We start from the raw sequence: 20,738 nt of genomic DNA, 5'->3' as shown, positions 1-20,738 counted from the left end.
ACAGGGCATGGAAACAGTCTGTAAAGTGAATTCCTTTAATCAGATTAAGACATCTCCACTGTTTTTAAACACAAAAGCCTGAAATCAATTGGATAATGCAAGACTCATCAACTGAGAAGCCAAGCAGAGCTCAGAGAAGTGTGAAGGCAGTCAACCAACACCCTGTACATTTTGGGAGAGAAAACCTCAATGCCTAAACTGGTTTCCTACACTAATGCTCTAGACAAGTGCAAAAAAATTTGAAAAGAAAATACTTAAGTGGATTTCAGAAGAACAAGCCTGTAAACATGAAGACATTCTGCTTTAGAAATTCGTCGGGTTTTTATTTTTTAATTTGAGGATGCCAACAGCAAATCTGACTACACAAAGCACTCAGACATGCAGAAGCCCATGCCCTGCCATCATCCGGTTCAAATCTCTCTTCCAAACACCTAGGACCAGCAAAAAGCTACTAATTAACCCTCCTAAGAACAGAGCTGGGAAGCAGCACCCTGTAGATCCACAGGTAGAGTTGAAATACTTCATCATTGGGGTCTTAGACCCAGGAAGCTGCAGGAACACTGACATTTATATCAGATGCAGCTACAGTTCATGTGACACTGCTGCTGCTGAAGAACTATTGATAAAAACTCACATTGTAATAGATACTGAATTTAGGATAAACTTGTAACACAGTTTGAAATGCTACCAGTCACCATATTCTCCATCTCCCCACACAGCTACTGTTCTGTGCCTTCCCCCATTTGCAGTTTTCCAAACAAAGCCAAAATGCCTAAAATCCAGAACTGCAACATAAAGCACTTAGGAGGGGAAAAAAAGAAAAAAAGTTTTCAACAAAAAAATGTAGGGAAGGCAATTAAAGAGCTGAAGAGGTATTGGTGTTTCCATGGCAATCTGGCAGGCAGGAGCCATGCTCGCCTCTTCTCCCAAGCCTCCCGTCATTCTGCAGCACTAAATCTTTATTAATTTGAACGTTAAGCATGTCTGCCCGTGCAGAAATGTTATCCCACCGCTTGTGCCGAGCCGCGCTTCTGCAGCCATCCAGGCTGATGTCAGAGAGACGAGAGGAAGGCTTGCTGCATGGAACAAACAGCAGACGCCCGTGCCATTTTGAGATACAAAGCTCTTTTTTCATCCCCATGGCAGTCTAAAAAAAGGACATGTGCCCTAGGAACAGACTATTTTCTAAACAGAATGAACGATTATTTCTGCAGATCTCAGATGACCCTGCTTAGAATGATATGAGCACTATTTCTGCTAGACAAGCCCTCAAGTTCTCTTGGCAAGACAATTTCAAAGTGAAATCAGAGAAACTGAGGAGATTAAAAGTTCACAAAAGGACTTTTTAACACGTTCTTAGGAAAGATGTTTATTCCCACAAGGTGGATGATGTTTCCCTAAGGTGTCCCAAAGAGGGAGGAGGGGTGACAAAAATCACTGTAGCAATACTCCACTGAAGAATCATTAGCCAAGAGTACAAACTCAAAGGAAACGATGTTACAACTGGAGCTACTATTGTAACTGCTTGGTTTTGATGCTAAGAAAGATTGCTAAAAGAAACCGGCTGCCACAGTCCTGCTACCGCTTTTCCACCTACTCCTCATCCTGGGACCAGAGTCCAGCCACCCATACGCTCTCATGGCACAGACACCGGTTTTGGAAATGGGAGAACCCCAACAGGACCTACTGAAGAGAATCACATACTTATTGCAACAGTAGCAAATAAAAATATTTTTTTAAAAAAAAATTTTAAAAAAAGGGGGAGGGAAGCAGCTGTGGAAGTTGATAAAACCCCAACCCATCCAGTGAAAGCGATTCAAATGCCACCAGAGGTATGAGTCCTCCTTTCCCAAGGATTCAAGTCCTGAGAACATGAGCAGGAGGATCTTCACGTATTTATAATCTGACTAAGTGATGCCCTGCAGGAAGTGATGCGAGTTAGCCAGATTCTCATAACGCTCCCTTTTGAAAGTCTAAATCGTCATCTTTGATAAGAACAAATTTGATAGATGGCAACACCTTCAAAAAAATCAAGTCCAACTTGCTCTTCCCTAAGCAAATCCATATCAAGCAGACCGGCACTGTCAGCGTTATCTGAAGTCCTCCAGATTTCACCGGGTGACTACTAAAGACCTCCAACTGCAGTCCACGCCCGCACAGCACTGATTAAAAATGGATTGTAACCTGTTAGAAACCCGGGCTGGCAGGCAGCAGCACCAGAGTTAACGACAGCGGGTAATTAGGGTGGGCTTGACGGCCGCGATCCCTCTGCCTCACCAAAAGAGAAGGGAATGGTTCACAGCAATTATCAGGTAAGTATCCTCACCAAAAGCGCAGGTGTTGCTGCCCCACCCCAGCTTACTGCACCTTCAACTGCAGCCCTTTGCAAAACTAAACTGGAAAAGCGAGTTGCTGCACCATGGGGCTTGCATGATGAGACAAGGCTGAGTAGTCCAAACCATAGCGCTCCGTGCATCCAGGAGCCTCCTATTTATTGACCAAGAGGGCTGACATCAGGTACCTGCCCTCTCTTGCACAAGAGCATCAAGCCAGTTGAACATGCACCCGAAAATACCCTTTCGGTGACTTCATCTTTCCCTTTCCCATTAACTCAAAGCACAGCTCCTACTCCCAGGGAGTGATACTGACCAGATGCAGGTCAGTATCTCACAACAGGAGTCACTTTCAGCCTGGATTTGTCATCTCTGCCACCAGCCTTTGTTCAGCGCTAGGAAGAGATTTCACCCTCAAAGGCAAAAAATTTCGGCAGCATGGGAGGACCTCGACCAGCTCAGGTGTGCGCAGCCAGGCAAGTGACAACAGGTGATGCCACAGCTACTTCTGTCAGACCCTCAGGGAAAGGGCCAGCAAGAAGCTGCTAAATTGTTCCTATGAAAGTAATTTCACTAAGTGAACACGACATTTAGTCTTCGCAAAATTAGTATTTTGCCATCTTACTGGAGTGTGTAAGCCATTTCCAGAAATGACAGTGCTACTATGCACCACAAGTCCATGCTACCACAAAAGCGTATTTCTAAGACACCTACCCCAAAAGACCCTTTAATTTTACTTTTGAACAAACCTAGCCAAAACATATTTGTGGAACAGCTTTTTTTTTTTAAAAAAAAACAAACTCCAACCACCTTCTTGCAACATATTAGCAAAACTAAATCGGCTTCCAGAGGGGATTACTGGAAAAAAAACCCCCAACGTTTCTCCCAGGAGGCAAATACTGACCACTTTTAATTTGACCATTTCAAAATCAAAACAGATCGGTTGACTGACCCAACTACTCCGCATCCAGACCAGCAAAAAGTGGTTAAAACTCCGCATTCAACATTTTCCACTCCAAAACCATACCGAACAACAAAACTACTGAAAACACCAATGTCTTACTCGCTCATCCCTAAACAACTTCCACTAACAGTTCCTCCCATCGCTGCACTATTCACGAGTCATCTGAAGAGCAATCCAACCTCTCAAGAGTAAAAAGAAGGAATGAGAAGGCACGCAATTAATCAATGACTGCTGGTCCGCGATACCTTTAATGCGGTTCAAGACTGCACAAGATTTACTCCGGGAGCGGGAGCCGCTGGAAATGCCATGAGATTTCCATCAGAACCCACCAGTTACAGCTATGAACCAGCGCTCCAGACAAGCTTCAAACATAATGCAAGCGCCAGCGTGCAAGGGGGAACAGTGACAAAAAGCGGCACTTCCCTCAGATGTGCACACATGGCTTTATCGCGCCCGGACTGATTAGCAGGAGGAGGAGGAGGACACGCAGAGATTCTGTGTGTGTGTGTGTGTGCAGGAATGTCCCCAACAAAGGTTCGCTGCGCAGGTATGCGAAGCGACGGGCGCCGCACAGCCTTTTCTCCCCCTTTGGACGCCCCTTCCCTGCAGCTCCCCGGGATGAGCGCATCCCTCGCCGCGGCGCACGGGCAGCCCGGGGCGGCTTCCGCGGCTCCCCCGGGGCAGCGGCTCCCGGAGAGCGCCGTTCCCACGGGGCTCAGCCCGCCGCCCCCGCCCGCCTCGGGGGCCGCTCGCACAAAGCGCCGGCGGCCCCGGGCCCCCCGCGCGATGTCACCGGGCCGCGGGCGCCCTTCCCGCGGGGGAGGCGACACGGCCACCGGGCAGAGAGCGGCCGGTCCCCCCCGCGCCGCCCCTCGCTCGGCGCCCCGCCGCAGCCTTCCCCCCAGCACTCACCGACGGCGGGCTCGGCGCGGCGGAGCACGGCCAGCACCAGGGCGAGGAGCGCGGCGAGCGCGGGCCCCGCTCCCCGGGCCATGGCCACGGCCGCTCCCGCCGCCACGGGCTCGGCGGAGGGATCTGGGCGCCCGCCCCGCGCGGAGGGACACGGCCGCGCGCGCCGCCCCCGCTTCCTCCGCCGCGCCGCGCCCCGCCCCGCCCGCGCGGCCGCCAGGGGGCGCCCGCCCCGCGGGATGAGGGGCGGGAACGGGGCCGGGCCGTGGGGATGGGGGCGGTGGGGACTGAGGGGCCGGGCCGTGGGGATGGGGGCGGTGGGGACTGAGGGGCCGGGCCGTGGGGATGGGGGCGGTGGGGACTGAGGGGCCGGGCCGTGGGGATGGGGGCGGTGGGGACTGAGGGGCCGGGCCGTGGGGATGGGGGCGGTGGGGACTGAGGGGCCGGGCCGTGGGGATGGGAGCCGATGGCAGCAAGGGTGGGGGATGCAGGGTGAGGGCAGCAGGGCACGTTGTGCCCCAGCGGGGTGGTGGCAGCGGTGGCAGGTACCCTCAGGAGAGGACAGTGGGGCTCTCCACCTGACACTCTGTGCTGCCCTTCGCTCCGATGTGGGGCGCAGGCAGCTGCTGGGCAGGGATCTGGAGTGTTCCCATCGGGATGGGAAATCCAGAACCAGCCTCGGCCATCGAGGCTCACCCCAGTGAGCAGGGGAGCTTCTGGAGCAGATGGACGAGCTCAGTGCCCCATGGCTCACCCCCACAGCTGCTCCCGCTGCAAAAGCCCGGGAGGAGACCTGTGTTCCCACGGAAGAGGTCTCAGGAGGACAGCAGCTGGATTCAGGCTCAAGATCCCTCCCAGCCCTCAGCTATCATTTAAAGCGTTAAAAATCCTTCTGCCCTGGCTCAGGCTCCGGAGGACTGAGAGCCCTTTGTGTGCAGTGCTGACACGGCAGCCTGGCCCGTGAAGGCAGGATTGTACAGGGTCTGGGGGAGAGAGGGGGCCATGAATAAACCCCACTGTTTTCCCCCATAAGTCTCCAGATCCCAGAGTTCCTCCCAAGCATGAGGCTGGACAGTCAAGGCCCTAACCCCATTAGGATTTTTCCAGGTATTCCGGTGCAGCCCTTTGACAAGTCCCCCTCCATCCTGCACAGCTGCCAAGGCCTCCCGTTGCCACTCCAACAGCTGCTCGTGGGCAGCTGGTTGTGCCTCACAGCCATGACGGCCGTTCCATGGGATTGCTCCTGGCGCACCGCCCTCCCTGCAGCTCCTCACCTGCTGAGGTGGAGGCCAGCCCCCCAGGGCGCCCCAAAACTTCCCACACACCAAATTATGGGTGGCACTGACCAGCACTCAAGTTAAAATGATGACAAAGGCAAGCTGGGAGTTTGTGGAGGGACAGACAGGGAATGTGACTACAACAAAAAGTTTGGGGATGCTCTCCTGACTGCATATTCAAGAGGAATTCTGGTGTTTCACCAAAGGCTGCCATTTCCAGCTCCCCTCAGCGCTTAGCATTACTTATCACCCTTGACCTTGAAGTGGCTCATCCTCCACTTTGTTTCACTTGGCCTGAGCACAAGCCTCTGAGCCCCAGTGCAGGGACAGGATCCACAGCCCCCCTGGCACAGCTCTTGGGAGCAGGCAGCTCCAGCTGGCAGCTGAGGCTCAATGGGAGAATCCAGCCTGGAGGAGGGAAGGTGTCACTTCCCTCCTGCAGCTCTGGGGAACCCGCCGATTGCTCCTCTCTCTCCACTCTGACCCCGTGCTCATGGGTGCACTTGGTCTCTTGGTTTAGATAAACAGGTATCTGCCAGGGAGGGTTGGAGTCTCCCTTAAAATGTAAGCCCCTCACCCCCTCTTCCAAATTATCATAAATTTGCAATTAAAAGGCTGTCAGGCAAAGATTTTGGGAATAGGTGTAGCAGTTCTTTACTAGCGATATAAAAATACAGACGTTGTAGTACAGAAGAATAAGCAAACAAATAAACAAACAAGAAATCCTAGAAAACCTTGACAGAGTCAGAAAAACAACCGGACACCCTGTTGGTCAGGGTGTTGGAAGCAGTCCAGAGTAAGCCTTCCTGGAGTGGCAGATGTGGTTCTGCTGGAGTAGAGATGGTCCCGTTGAAGAAAAGGGTCCAGTACTGGTGAGATGGGTCTGGTCTTCCTCCAGGGATCCGTGGAAAAGCTGGATACCTAGGGGGACTGTGGCTCCTTTTTATCTAGGTTAAGATGGTTTGGCTCCTCCTCCCTGTGTGGAGCAGCTTACAATAGTACGGTGTAATGTGTCATGTCATTGATGAGCTCTTAATGGTCCATTAGCAGAAGACATTCCCATGGAAGTAGTGAAACAATGAAGAGAGATAAGTAGCACTCCACCATCTGATAAGTGACACTGACCCATTTGGACAAAGATAAGCAATTCTGCTCCACCCAGATGGAATAGAATAATATGCTCTTCACAAAACCCAGGACACTTGGACTCGGCTGCTCATGGGACAGAGCATCCCATGGCAGCTCTGTTGGGGAGATAAGAGGGATGAGAGCAGCTATCAGTGGGTCCTCCACATGATAGAGGCTGGGAGTGACTGAATCCAGATGGACAGAGTAGATTTTGCTGCTAGGAAGGTGAGGGCCAAGCTTCTCTCAGCTGTCCTGGCAAGCTGAGTAGACTGTGCCAGCAGGGAATGCACAGAGCAGAGCACAAAGGGGACAGGGGCAGGTACCTCACTCTGTCCCCAGGCCAAAGTTCCTCAATTTGCTCCCCATCATCCTCATAATTCTGTCGTTAAGCAATAAATCCTTTGCAGAGGAGTTAAAAATGTGTTTCAGCATTTCTTCATCTTCATGCAGCCCTACCACACACCACCTCAGTCCCAGTTTCCCAGCCAGAGAAGACCAGCAGCCAACACTGGAACTGGAGAGCTCTGGCAAGGTTTCCTGCAGTTTCCATCTGGTTTCTGACCATGCCATGCCCCTCTTTGCCCACGGAGTGTCTCACCCAGGTGTGGGAACCAAGCTCCACCTGCCCAGGGTGGTGAGGGGAGGCTGACAGGGTGCCTGGCACAGGGCTGGGTACACTCTGGCACTGGAAGCATGCCAGCTGAGGATGCCAGCTGAGGGATTAGGAGAGCTGAACGGGCTCCATATGCACGGCAGAGTTTGTTAAACGGTCCCAGCAATTAATGAAATCCTGGCACTTTGTCTGACAAGGACTGGGAGATCAGGCCCTCACTGTGACTCCACTCAGTGTCTCACCCTGCCGTGATTTTTGTTCCACAGACAATCCACACACTTTTCTCAGAGAGAAAGCTCCCAGCGCCAGCATCTCCCCACATCCCAAATGCCTCTCTCCAGCCAGGGAGTTCTGCCAGGCAGACTTGCTGCAGCTCTGCAGCGCTCTCCCCTGCTCCCCTCACAGAAGGCAAAATGCATTTGAACATTCTGAGGTGCTTTTTGTGTGTCTGTACCTGGTCAGTATGCACCATGGCACTTCTCTGTCCCTCACCTTGGAGGAACTGCTGATTTCAACAGCTTTGTATTGGCTTGCTCAGAATAAATTTTGTTTTCTTGCAGTAATTTTCAGTGGCATTGGGGTGGTTCAGACCTTCAGACCTCAGCTCAGCTCACACCCCAATGCCTGCCTCACATCGCTGGTTTAACATGTTATCCCAGATAAACCTTGCCTTTATCCCAGATAACTGGCCCCCAATCTGCAGGTCCTTAGGGGAAATATGCTTGAGTCATATGTCCCAGTTTTCCCATTTGTGATCAGAAAAGCTGAAACCCCATTAAAATAGGAGCTGAGAGTATTTCATCATTACAAGATGTCAGCAGTCAAGAGATTTAGGAAAAGCAGGAGCGAGAGAGGCTTCCAACAAAATCCTCAGGGCCGGCAGCCTTGTGCCTATGCTGCAAATAGCTTGTCCTGTGGCTCATCTGCAAACTCTTAACATCCACATGACTTGGCTTATGCCATGATTACCTTACCTGCCAGCCAGCCTCGTCTTAAAAGGAAACAGAGAAGTGCAAAGGCATTCCTGCATCAAGCCCTGCAGGAATGTACTGGGCTCCCTGTTCCGCCTCTGCCGCTTAATCGCCAGGGGAATTTGTACCCTCTGCCTTACCCGCTGGCTGCCTGCTCTCAGCAGCCCCTGGAGTATTTCAATTGCAGATGGAGTTGGGCAGCTTTTACCGAAGTTGGTCTGACCTGCAGAGTGGCCACTAAGCTGCTGAAATGCCCCTGGCTCTGGGTGTGCAATGGAACAAGAATCCACGGATTTGTGGTCACCCTCCGGGTCACAGCCAGCACTGTAATGACGGCTGGCACAGTGGTACGGCCTCGGCTCAAGGAACGGGCAGCTGCTCATCACAATCCCTGGGTTCCCTTTTTTTGGGTCTGTATCCAGGGCCAAATGAATAAAAGGGATTCTGTAACCCTCCCTCTTGATCAGCAGCCTCTAGGCAGCTACAGCAGCGATCTGCAGCAGGCAAATCCCACTCCTCTCCCGGTGCACACACAGCCCATGCAAGCCACCCCTCTGGTGTTGTGCTGTGGCACGGCTATGCAGGCACAGTCCCCATCAGCTGTGGTCCCCATGCATGTAGGGGCACAGGAAAACAGCATAGGGGCTTCCTCATATTCCTGCGGGACCCAGAGCCCGGCCTCAATCCCCAGACTTGCTGTTATGTCCCTCCTGTCACCAGGCAGGAGCCTTGTGCTGCTCTGCAGCCAAGCTGTGCCAGAGGCGACCTAGTCCCTCCCCTCGAGAGTTCCCTCCTCTCCCAAGGTGGGTGCCTGCAGCAAGATGCCATCGCAGCTGCAAGGGGCTCATGGCTATGAAGGGGGGAACACGAAACTCTAGGAAAGGTCCTGAGGAGCTACACACACCTCAGGGTGCCCAGGCTCGGGCACCACAGGGACCCATGCAGGTCCAGTGCATAGGATTTTGGGTCACTGTAGCTCCAGCAAGCACATTTTATTCTGCTCTTCTATGCAAATCCTGCCCCTGTTGCCAGTTTGGGGGGAGGCCCTTTGTGGCCGACAGGGAGGGTGCGCTTTTGTTCCGGGTGCTGTGCCACAGTGGCGCTGGGGAATCCCGTGTGCAGTGAGCATGGGCAGCGTGCCAGGGGAGCAGAAGGTGCTGGGGTGGCCAGAGAGCAGCCGCAAGGCTGCGGGGGTGAAGAGGGGAGGGTAAGACAAAAAGGAAAAAAAAGCAGTGACAGAGGAAACAGGTTTATCAACCCTCTGCAGAGTGCTGGGGCTCAGCCACAAGGGGTTTTCTGTGCCATGATTCAAAATCGCACTGGGCTGTTGCATGCAGCCGTGAATGAGCTCTGAGAGAGCCTCGTGGCAGGGTCCAACAGCCCCGCTGGGGTGGGCACGGGGAGCAGGGACTCCCCAACTTCTGCTTTATCCCCTGCGGTGGGTTTGTGAGCTCAGACATGAATGCAACCAGCTGGGAGCAGCCGTGTGACGCTCTGCAAGGCTCGGAGCTGTGGGCAAAGCCCGGGGCAGCCCTGCAGAGCACCCAAATACCGGTGCGCAAGGCGGGGGAGAAGGGGGACGGGCTGGGGGGGGGAGGTGGCATGCGAAAGCAGAGCCAGGGATACATCTGGGCAGACGGGTCAGAGACTGTGCAGGAGCCGCAGGAGGGTATCCTGCGGTGGAGAAGTCAAACCCCACCTCTGCCCAGGGCAGGATCCTCAGCGACCCTCAAAGAGCTCAGGTCTGGGGTGACCAACAGGGACAGGGTGGGGAGGGGGTCAGGGGCTAGGTAGGTGACCCAAGTCCTGCCCTGGGACTTGCCAAGGGCTCAGGACCAGCACAGCTGCATCACCGGGGACAGGGGAGAGGGCACAGCTCAGGGGTGCTCTGGGGCAGGATGTGGCGCTGACTCAGGCCAATGGAGGAGGGTTGGTCCCACAGTCAGCTGTCCCTGGCCAGCTGCCAACCCAGCACCCCGCCCTCAGAACAGCCTTCGTTTTCGGGTGGCAGAAAATCGACATCCTCCTTTCCAAAAGGTCACATTGAGGCAACACGGCAAAGTGTAGGGGGCAGAGGGGACCTCCTGAGCCCCTCAGCTCGGCTCTGGGGGACATCCCTCCATGGCCCTGGTGGGATTCAGAGCCCCCCCGAGCTGCGGCAGCCTCACACTGGCCACACGGGGAAGGAGAACAAGGGCTACGGTGTTCAAAGGCTGAACTTAAAGCCCTAGCACCCTGGCCATTGCTGTCCAAGCGGTTCTCTGTCGTTGGGTGCTTTGGGCAGGTGCTGCAGGCACAACCCTCCACACCACTGGGACATTCACACACGGCAAAACAGCTTCCAGGAACCATTTGTGGCCAGACTGCCCTGGGTTCCCAGAGGAAAAGATGCTGGAACTGGATCTTCCTCAAAACCTACTCATAAGCAGGGTTTGCAAGTGTGAGGAGTTGCTTCAAAGCAGAGGAAGCATCTGGTGCCCAAGTCAACACAGAAAACAAAACCCTCCTGCTCTCAGAGCAATGCAAGTGCAGAGAGCAGCCACAGCCTGTGCCAGGTGAGACCTGGTTTTATATTTGACATGGTAGCTGGAGCACCCAGCCAGCTTTGGCCATCCTGCTGCACTCTTCCTCTCCACAGTGCCGTGCCCCGCCCATGGCAGGTTTGGCAGCATCTGGGAACCAGCTCTGCCTGTCTGCCCTTGCTGCTTCACTCAGGGAGGAAAGCCCCGTCACCCAAACCCGGCGTGCCAGGCGGCGTACACCCCCAGTGGGCAGTAGGGCACACAGCCGTGTCCCTGGTACGCAGTCCGTTCCCTGCAGCAGGCACTGTCCCCAGCAGCACCCCTGGCTCTGTGGCACAAAGACACCCAGGGGTACCCAGACCTGAGCTGAGGAGTGTCAGCAGCCAAAACCGACAGCTTTTCACCTCTGCGCTCACACGATGAGCTGAGCAGCTCCCAGGACACCCTGCACCATCACCTTGTCTTTTGCACTCTGTCTGTACCCCGGGCCAAAATTTTCCCAGTAGCATTGGGCACACCGTGGGAGAAGGGAGAGCTCAGCTCAGCTCAGCTCAAGTCTGCTCTCTAAACCCACCCAAGCAGGGGCTTAGGCGTTACAGGACTGCCAGCAGTTTGCATTGCTCCCAAGTCCCGCTTCCCCTCCGCTCCACGTGTTCCCGACATGGGACAAAACCCCTCGCCTCTGCCAGGCTGAGGGGGACAGGTGCAGCAACTGGGGGAATGCCCAGAGGACAAAGGCTGTTCCAGAGCCTCTGGAAGCAGAGGAGGACCTCAGAAGCAGAAACGGAGAAGGTGCTGGATAGGAGGCGACGGGCAAACGCCCTGCGGGACTTGTCTCCGTCCGTCCCAGCCGCAGCACCCCGGCTGCACGGTGAGGTGAGGCCAGGCAGCACAGCCTGGTCCGGGAGCTCTCGCAGGCACATCCCCGGCTTTACGGGGGGGCTGCGGCTCTTTGGGGAGGCCAGGGCACCGCAAGGAGCTGGGGGTGCCCTGAGGAGGAGCCCGCTCTGTGCCTGAGCCCCGCAGCGCGCCCCAGCCCCGCGCAGGCACTGCCATCTGCAGGCAGAGCGCAGGGGCCGGCTCCGGCCGCTGCCGCCAGCACCGCGACCCCCGAGCCAGCCGGGACCGGCCACCGCACACCCGCGCAGGACACCCTGCTGCCACGGGACCCTCAGCCGACAGCAGCCGTCACGAAACACACGGGAGAAAAAAGGGCGGCAGCTTCTCCTCCCCTCTGCCCGAGCAGCCGGACGGCAGCCGAGCTCACACCTCACTGGGCAGGAGGCGCAGAGAGACCCCAGCAAAGCAAAACCCTGCCCACACCGTCCTCGCACGGAGCATCAGCAGCACCCCTCGCCTCTTCGAGGGACAAAAGGGGGTTCCGTGTTTTGAACTCAGCGAGGAAATTGCTCGTAAGGCGCTCCCTGGAGCCCCACGCTCGCCTGTGGGAGAGGCGGACTCTGCATCCTTCCCTCTAGGCAAGTGGGACTTGCAGCTCCGTGTCCTGCTCACACTGGTGCAGCCCATGAGGGACAAACACCCCACTCACTCCCACTTTGTGCTGCTTCTCGTGTGCCCCCTTCGAGCAGCATGGCCACAAAACTGTCCCCGTAAAATCCCGAGGAGGCTGCCTGCTAACAAGCAGAGATGTGCCAGCAGGGAGAGACCCCTGCTACAACTAAAGTACAGCTTCTCCGGCAGAAAATGGCCAAGATCACGTCTTTCAACTAGTTCTGCCTCCAAAAGGGAGCCCTGATCCCACGTGGCTCCATCTATGGGGTCTTCACCCTCTTGTGTCCCTAGAAGGAAGAAAAGCATCCACCAAGGTCACAGGAATGAGACACGGGACACTCCACGCCGCAGAGGGGATTTCTCAGAAGCATTTATTTCACTGCTGACACTGGGGCTGCAGGAGGCAGCTGTTCCCCAAGCTGCCCCGTGCTGCAGACACATCACCCCCCTCAATCACAACGATGCACGGACGGTCGGTGTCTGAATGGTGAGACCTTCCAGCACCTACATTACACAGACCTACATCACTGGGACATTCACCTGGTAGGGACACCACTTAAAAGGACTTAAAATAATGATGAGAATTATAATAAAGCAACCTACAAAGTAACACTTAGAGGCATCATGCAGAAACCGGATTACTTTAGACTATATGGCAGCTCAGATTTGCTGGGTTCATCGGTGGACGAGTGCTGACCGCATTCCGCCAGTCCAACAAGGTGCCAAGTTGGGGAGCATTCCCAGACAGGACAACAGCTGTGCTGCCCACCCGGTGGCAGGAAACGCTTCCAGGTCACATTTATACATCCAGAAATACACAAGGTTATGTGCTTGTAAAAGGTGCTGGGAAGTCCTGACACTTCCTTCTGTGACACCACCGGCTTCCTCTACCAAGTGGCAGACACTTGAGTGCAGCAGAGTGCCTGAGCTGTGGGGTTTCTTTTTTCTCTCTCTCCTTTTTATTTTTTTTAAATTTTTTAATAAAACCAAAATCTGACTGCTAAAATGTTATTCTCAGCACAGTTGGACCAAAAAAAATTATAAAAAAAAAAATCACATGACACTGGTGATACAGAGATTGGCCCATAAGAAAGAAAAAGCTCTGTACTACTGCCCCATAATGAGTTTGCTCTCACCTACAGTTTCAACTTCCCAAGTGAGGTAGGGAGAAGGTGACCACAGGTAAAAGAGGTGGTGTTTCTAAAGGATTCCACTGTTCTAAAGTTATCCTAATCCTTCATGTAAAGTTAAAGTGTTCTTTAAATAAACACTGTCTTTTCTTCACAACAACATTCAGAGTTTTGGTTTTTTGGTTGTTTTGGGTGAGGGAAAGAGGGAGAAAGAAAACAAGGATCCCAGAGATGAAATGCTGGCAGTTTTGACACATTTTGGAAGGAAAGCACAGTTACAAAAAGGAAGGAAATAATGTAGAGAATCTGCAGCTAGAAGGGAATAATAGAGTGCTGACATAGTTTGCACTGTGCCCGTTCCAACAGCAATGAATTATACACCCTGTTCATGTGGAAACATACTGTCACACACAGCTGTCAGAAGAGGGAGAGTGGACACTTAGAAACCTGGAGTTTAATTTTGCAGGAACCAGTTAACACAGAAGCCTTCCACTGCCCCTCCTAGTACTGGACAGAATGTATCTTAAGGCATAGTTTAACATCCATTTCTTCCTAAAGCAATTTGAAGTGTAACAAGCCAGGATGTCAGACACAGAACGCTCAACAGGTATTCTGACAGAGGTGAAAGCTGGTTTATGTACAGTGAAATATTTGCCTTCAAACAGGGGGGTCTTGAAAAAGAAAGAAAAATAACTGCAGACCCAGATTCTAAAAAAGCAAACATTACCAACACAAGGAATGTTCATTAGAGTCCAGTTCCCACTAGAGCTACTCAACAGGAGGATGTACAATATGATTATGCTAAACAGCACTGATTGACTGTTACCAGAGTGCCCCGGGAGGGGGAAGAACCTTGGGAGGCCAAACTCTGTAGTGTCCTAGTGCAAACTGCCTCAGAGGAAAAGCCTGCAGTCAACAAGCCTTTACACCTATTGTTAGGCTTCACTAAGAGATGCAGTAGCCAGGTGTCACCTAACAACTCCAGGACACTCCCGTGAAGGTGATGGTCCTGTGTGGATTCTAATGCACATCCCCCATGAGCAGTGTCCTGCACACATCCACCTGCCAGGCTACTGGCTTTCCCTCTTCCATGGCTGGGCCAGCTCACAGCCACCAGAACCTCACATAGACAATCAGCATGATGAAGAACACGGCTACGGCCGCCAGCTTGGCGTACGTGGAGCGCATGTTCAGGTACTTGGCATCCTGGCGGTACTTCTTGGACAAACTGGACAAGTTGTTGGCCTTGGAATCAAGAGCTGTTAAAGGGAAAGGGGAGAGGAATTTGGATTAGCTGAATGTTCTCCAAATGTTACATTAAGTGTATAAGTTTGTCTGGAGCAGCTGGAAGCACAGCAGTTTGGTGGCCTGTGCCTTCCTGCAGTGCTCCAGGGCTTGTCCTGCTGGGATGAGCTCCACCCGAGCCGGGGAGGTGCTGGTCTCTCCCCGCCGAAGCACCAGCACCTGCCAGCCATTTCACAACACAGCTGATGCAGCTGAAACACCCACCATGTTCGCTGCTTTCCTCAGGAGGGTGAAGCCTTTCCCTCCAGGACACTCAGCCCACCCAGCTGCCCGAGGAGACAGAGAGCTGTCTGGCTTTTCCCAGTACCTGACAGGGCCTCTCCTCGCTGTAGGACCTCCTCAATGTTGGCCACCATAATCCTCTGCACATCTTGCAGCTCTGTGTTGATGGAGCCCAGGTTCCTCCTTGCCCGGCTATCAATGTAGAGCTTCTTGGTTTTCTGGATGTAGGTGTCTGGAAGGAGACAAGGCTATCAGGGGGAGCCCCACTAGCACAGAGAGGCCTGGCTGCAGGAGGAGTGGGAGCACTGCTGAGACAGCCACAAGACTACGTGCAAATATTCACTGGAGTAAGGCCAAAAGACTAAAAGCAGGAAATCTGAATCTAAGGACATGCACCATTTCCCTGCCACTTCTCTATTCTCCTGCTCAGAACACCCGTGTCTCTAGTGCCAAGAAAAATTTGAGCTGTCAATTCCATAGGACAAGCTGCAGAGAACCCTGTGGCTGCTGCTCCCTCCCAGCAAGAAGTTTCCTGACTAGCCACAGGGAGAGGGACCTCACCAAATTCAATGAAGGAATAGGGCCTGGAGACTGTTGGAACCTTCTTGCCATGCTGCTCATCAAACTCTGAGTGCAAGTCCTCCAGGTACGCAAAGGCCAATTTCTTGGGGAATCCAGCTTCACACAGGACCAGGTAACACACTCCTTTCTCGATGATGTAGCTAAAAGAATGGCAGACAGAGCATTAATCAACCAATTTTGAACCCATCCCGTCAAACACCACCCTGCATACCTTTATTCCTATGAGACAATGAGAAGTGGGTATAAGAACTTTTGGTTTTCTATGTCTGGATCAAGTGTAAACCTTTCTGCAAAGCAACAGCTTATCTCTTCTTTAGCCAAAATGTATTTTCTTGTACCCTCAGACCCTACACCCATGCAAACAGTCTTGAGTTTTGACTGCAGTTGAACAAAAGTTAGCCTGTGAATACCATTAGCTTAACAAAATACCAGCAACAAAAGAGCTGTAATTTTGAAGTATAAAAGAGCGAACACCCTGCAGTCGGGAGGAAGGGAGCACAAGAAAGTTTGCCAGCAGACTAGAGGGGAAAGTGACCAACACGTCTTTAAGTGGCAGCACAGCCAAGTACCTGAAGCCCACAAATGGGAAGCTGAGGCACTGAGACGAGGAGACACACACAGGAATTTGGTCTCAGCACGCTGGGAAGCCACTCAGTGACTCCCAGCTGTCACTCTCCATTTTGGAGGGCCGGGTACCCCTTCCTCCACCAGCACAGGCCTGTGGAAGGGGTACTGCTATGCACATGCATCACCACAGGGGCAGCTGGGGAGGGGCATTGGTGCTGGATGCATTCTGGTGACCTTACAGGCTTGCCATGGGTAGATGTGACCATGCCACCAGTTCTCTGGCTGCAAGGCGAGGGGCTCCAAAGCACACAGTGACACACCTGCTGCTGAGTAAAGCTGGTGCGCCCCTCAGCTGAGGGCACACGGGTCCTCTCCTCACCCCACCACCAACCTTGAGATTGTTTGGGCTTCACTGTGTGACTCTGCTGCTCCACACTCCCAACTGAATTTTCCTCCTCGCTTAGCCAATATAAAAATAAAGGCTACAATACTCCCACCAAAACCAAGGGGGTGGAGACAGTAAACAGCCTTGTAAACACTTTTGAATGCTTATCTATATTGTTCAGGGTGGAGTGTGAATGCTACTTTTAGGTTACCTTCCTTTGACTTTCTGCATAATGCCATTAAGCATTAGTCTGGTTAGCATAAAGATTAGCAGTGTATTAAAGAAATGATCCAGTCCTGAGGGCACTGTAGTAAAATAAGCAGCTTAAAATTTTGTTAATAGACACATCAGGCTTACAAAACAACTTCCCCCACTCCCCACTATTTTTCCAGATGCCCCAGCAGGGCCATGTCCTTTAAAGCAGCCATCATCACCTTGTTCCTGGGCTCAGGAGTATCCATTTCTCCTGCCTCTATATGGCCTGTGTGCGAACCTTGGCAGCCTTCAATCAACAACTGATTTACCCCAACCAGAAGCAAGAAACTCCAGCGGCCATAACCCATTCCACCGCACGTCCCCAAGTGCCTGTGGCCTTTGGTCCTTTTTTGTTCCTCAGCTTGGACTGCATCAGTGCACCGACCAATCCCACCATCAAGCTTCTGTTCTTCCCTTACCCCTGGAGACCTGCCTGACACATTGGGGCTGCCATAGATCATCACCTGGAGCTTGACTTAGCCACTGCCATGACGAGCAAGACTTGAGCAAATCTTTTGAAATGAGGAGAACCAGTGTCAGAAGGGAATTCTGACAGCACTGCTGAAGCAGCACTCTCCAGGTGAGAGCACTCTGAGGTCTGTGTTAATCTCTGCCTGGGCCAGCTGGTCCTGTCTGGAGCTCTTCAGCTGCATTTCCCACTGGCTTCTCCCAGGTGTGATATTCAGTGTGTCGGATTTAAAGTTGGTCTGTCAGTATCACAGAGAGCGAGCTCACCTCAATCTGCCCCACATTCAGACAATTTTGTCAACTTCAGACCAGAGCTCCTGCACAGTTGGGCTTCTCAGTTTAATACTTTGTGTGCACCTCCAAGCACCAGCATAGGACCTGCCTGCATGACCTCACCTAAGGACAGATGTGTCCTCACCTAAGGGGCAGATGTGACCATTTGCCACTGTTAACTCTGCACAGAGTGCAGCCAGCTGGTTTCTCGTCACCATGTTGGACACTTTGAGAGAGAAAAGCTTTATCCTGGTACCAGTGGCAAAGGCCAAGGGTTGCTTTTAAATGACAGGTAAGAGTCACTTCAGCCATTTATCAGCCAAAGGTCACCTGCTCACTGACAGCACAGCAGACACCGTCGGTGTTCCTGCACCTGCAGAGCCCCCAGAGCTGTGGCTGGCAAGGGGACACAGCTTTTGCAGCAGAAACCTGGGCACAGCATTTGCCAGAAATCACCTAAGTGCTCACAATTTAATTTAATTTCAAGTTTCAGTAAGGCTCAGCTCTTTGAACTCTTTTGAACTGATGGAGCTAAAGATGTTCAACACCACCTCAGCAAGTCCAGCAATACCCTTGGCCATGCTGCTAACTCCCCCCACAAAGTGCTCTGTCCTGCTTTGTGCTGCCCTCAGCAGTCAGGGCTCTGATGTGGCAGAAAAAGATTGGTGTGCTGTGTCAACGAGCAGCGTGGTCATCGGTCAGCGTTATTTTAGACCAAATCTCAAATTCCCCTACCACCTCCCCTCCCTGGAGAGGAAAGTTTCTGACCTGAAAGTGTTCTTTTCACACAGGTCCTGCTGTCAAGTCCCACCTCAAAGTAGGCAGAAGCAAGTGTTCTGCAGCAGCAGCTGTCAGTGGGCAGCAAAACCTATCCAGGGACTAACTCAACCCAGAAAGAGAAACACTCCTGTCCCTGTCTGTCTGCCAGCCAGGTAACCTGGCTGCTCCTTTGAGACAGCTGGCAAAACAGGCCTGCCCAAGCCCTCCCTCCTCGTCAGAACCACTGTCATTACAGCCACCACTAAGAGGCTTTGATTTCCTGGGCAAGTGTTGCCACCTTCGCAGACATCGCTCTGCTTGCATCATGGAAGTAACTCAAGAAGGGATTTACTGGGATCTACACAGGCTCTTTCCCAAGGCTTCACTGCCAGGCAGAGCTACACCCCTGCCGAGCCAAGGAGACACTCAGAAACCAGGGAGTGTTTAAATTCTGTGAAGATTTAACTTGTAGCAATAACTCTGGCAACAACATCCAAATCCAACAGGAGATAAGGATGGCCAGGACAATCAGGGCCATCCTTTGGCAACTGTAACTCCCTATCAAAGGCAACCAAAAGCCCAGAGAAAAGATTTGTTAAAAAAATCTTGTTGCAGTTAGCATACATAAGACAACCACAAGAAAATCATCCCCCAAAACCTCGTGGCTTTTGCCAAAGATTGCCCATCCAAAAAACTCCTGCTGCCACCTCTTCACTTCACTGAACCTCTGAAGAAAGGGACGGGGTGAGAGATTTGCTAAAGGGCTCCTGTTGCTGGAGCAGAGGCCCAAAGCCAACCTTGCCCTGCATCCAAAGGCCACCTCCCCCTCAGCCAGCCATAAACACACACCCAGTCACCCGGGGTCACCTGCAGGCTGGGAGGGATCCTGCTGCTGGTGGCAGAGCAGCAGGGGCGCTAAGTGTGGAAATCCTGGCACATTTCTGCCACAACTCTGCTTGGAGACCTCACCTGGCACCTGAGCTTTGAGACTTCCCACAGGTATTCCTGTCATGCACTGTTCTGATCCCTGGCAAGATCTTGACTAAGCTCTCAAGCATTGCTCCGCCAGCTAATGACATGTCACAGAAAGAAGCATTTCCCTCCTCACACAGGAGCTTTCCTTGCCTTCCAGGGACTGCCAATTCCCCCTCTGTACACCTGCCTCTCCGCACCCCCTGCTATCAAGAAATAAGGACGTCTGACCTGTGCAAGATTTCCTTATTTCAAATCCATGCTCCCCTGCAGGAGTATTACTGGAGAATGTCGAAAGTGCTTTTAAATTGAGAGTTCCCAAGCAGTTAGGAAATTAATTAAACACGCCCAACGAATCTAGCAACAATGAGACTGAGTTTACTGGATGACAGAAAGAAGTCTGTCAGATATTAAAACAGCGATAACAGAAATATTCCGAGATGCTCGGTGTGCCTGCAATGCACAAAAAGCTGAGCTCTCACAGGGCACAGAGAGGACAATCCCGTGCAGGAGGAGCTCACAGCAGCACTGCCACACTGCCTTTACAAGGACACGTCTTCTTTAAAGACGAGACACAGGAGGCCCAGAAGATGCAGTGAAGGCACGGTAGAGAGTGAAAACAAACAAAAAACCAGAAGGGGAACAGAACCTGTATTGTCTGCAGCAAAGGCAGAACTACGAAACTGGATGAAAACCAAGTGCCAGACACCTGTGCCAAGCAGTGACAACTCACACACTCTCCCTTTCCGGGAGGGAAAGAGGCCACCTCTTCCAGGCAGCCGCGTTTCTAACAGACCCTCACCCCGACCCAGAAGAGCCCTTGCCCGTTTCCCGGGCAGAGGAGCCGGTATCCCCGGCCTCCCTCCCGGTACTCACTGGAAAGCCATGGCTCCTGCCTCCAGGGTGCATCTCGTCGGCGACTGCTCGTTCAGCTTGCGGAAGAGCTGCTTCGCCTGGCTCTGGTACTGCTGCAGGTCGCGGCCTGACTGAGGAGGCAGGGAGGGAGGAGAACGGGCTGCTGGGGCGGGACCGGCGACACACCGGCGACGCTCCGGGGCCGCCGGGACCAGTCCGACGGCACCGGCCGGCTCTCCCCCTCCCACCCGCCACCACCGGGAGGCAAACGCTTGTGCCAAAGCCGCCCTGCCGTGAGCAGGGACTGAGAGGGTCCCGGTGCGTCGCCCCCCCCGCCCGCTCCTCACCGACAGACAGGCCGCTCCCCACCCGCGCCCCGCCGGCCCCACCTGCTCGTCCTCTTGCATGGAGGCGGCGAGGGGGAGCCCGTCCGCCACGCGGGCGATCATCGTGAGCAGCACCATGGTTGCGCCCGCCGCCCGCCCTGCCTGCCACGGAGCCGCCCGGAAACTGCCACCGCCGCTTCCGGTGCGCGGCCGCCGCGCCGGCGGCACTTCCGCCCGGCCGTGGGAAGAGGGGTGGCGGCGGGCGCGCCTGCGCCAAGGCGAGGCCACGCCCCCGGGCCACGCCCCCTCCGAGCGGACGCGGCCCCTCCACGCGGCCACGCCCCCCGCGGTCTGCCCCGCCCACTAACTACAACCGCGCCCCCTCCGCAGAGACACGCCCCCTCGGGAGC

General features: G+C 53.6%; 2 protein-coding genes across 2 annotated transcripts in view; both read right to left on the bottom strand.

Moving 5' to 3' along the window:
- The window catches only part of NOTCH2 (notch receptor 2), an 82,925-nt gene extending 78,595 nt beyond the window's left edge, over positions 1–4,330 (bottom strand). The window contains exon 1 of the mRNA XM_066192021.1: positions 4,210–4,330. Within this exon, the coding sequence (XP_066048118.1) occupies positions 4,210–4,291 (82 nt within the window). The 5' untranslated portion in view covers positions 4,292–4,330. The remainder of the gene's footprint in view (positions 1–4,209) is intronic.
- Positions 4,331–12,581: 8,251 nt separating this feature from the next.
- On the bottom strand, positions 12,582–20,527 carry SEC22B (SEC22 homolog B, vesicle trafficking protein). The gene is made up of 5 exons (XM_066192020.1): positions 20,392–20,527; positions 20,024–20,133; positions 15,448–15,608; positions 14,972–15,118; positions 12,582–14,618 (listed from the first exon to the last, which is right to left on the bottom strand). Exons 1-5 carry the CDS (start codon positions 20,464–20,466, stop codon positions 14,464–14,466), a joined length of 648 nt encoding a protein of 215 aa, XP_066048117.1. The 5' UTR covers positions 20,467–20,527; the 3' UTR covers positions 12,582–14,463.
- Between the last annotated feature and the right edge of the window lie 211 nt (positions 20,528–20,738).

This window comes from Chamaea fasciata, unplaced genomic scaffold (genome assembly GCF_029207755.1).
Source record: "Chamaea fasciata isolate MVZ Bird 193981 ecotype frontalis unplaced genomic scaffold, bChaFas1.0.hap1 SCAF_10, whole genome shotgun sequence".
NCBI lineage: Eukaryota > Metazoa > Chordata > Aves > Passeriformes > Sylviidae > Chamaea > Chamaea fasciata.
The sequence above is the reverse complement of the archived record's forward strand: the minus strand, read 5'-3'. Positions and strand labels throughout refer to the sequence as shown.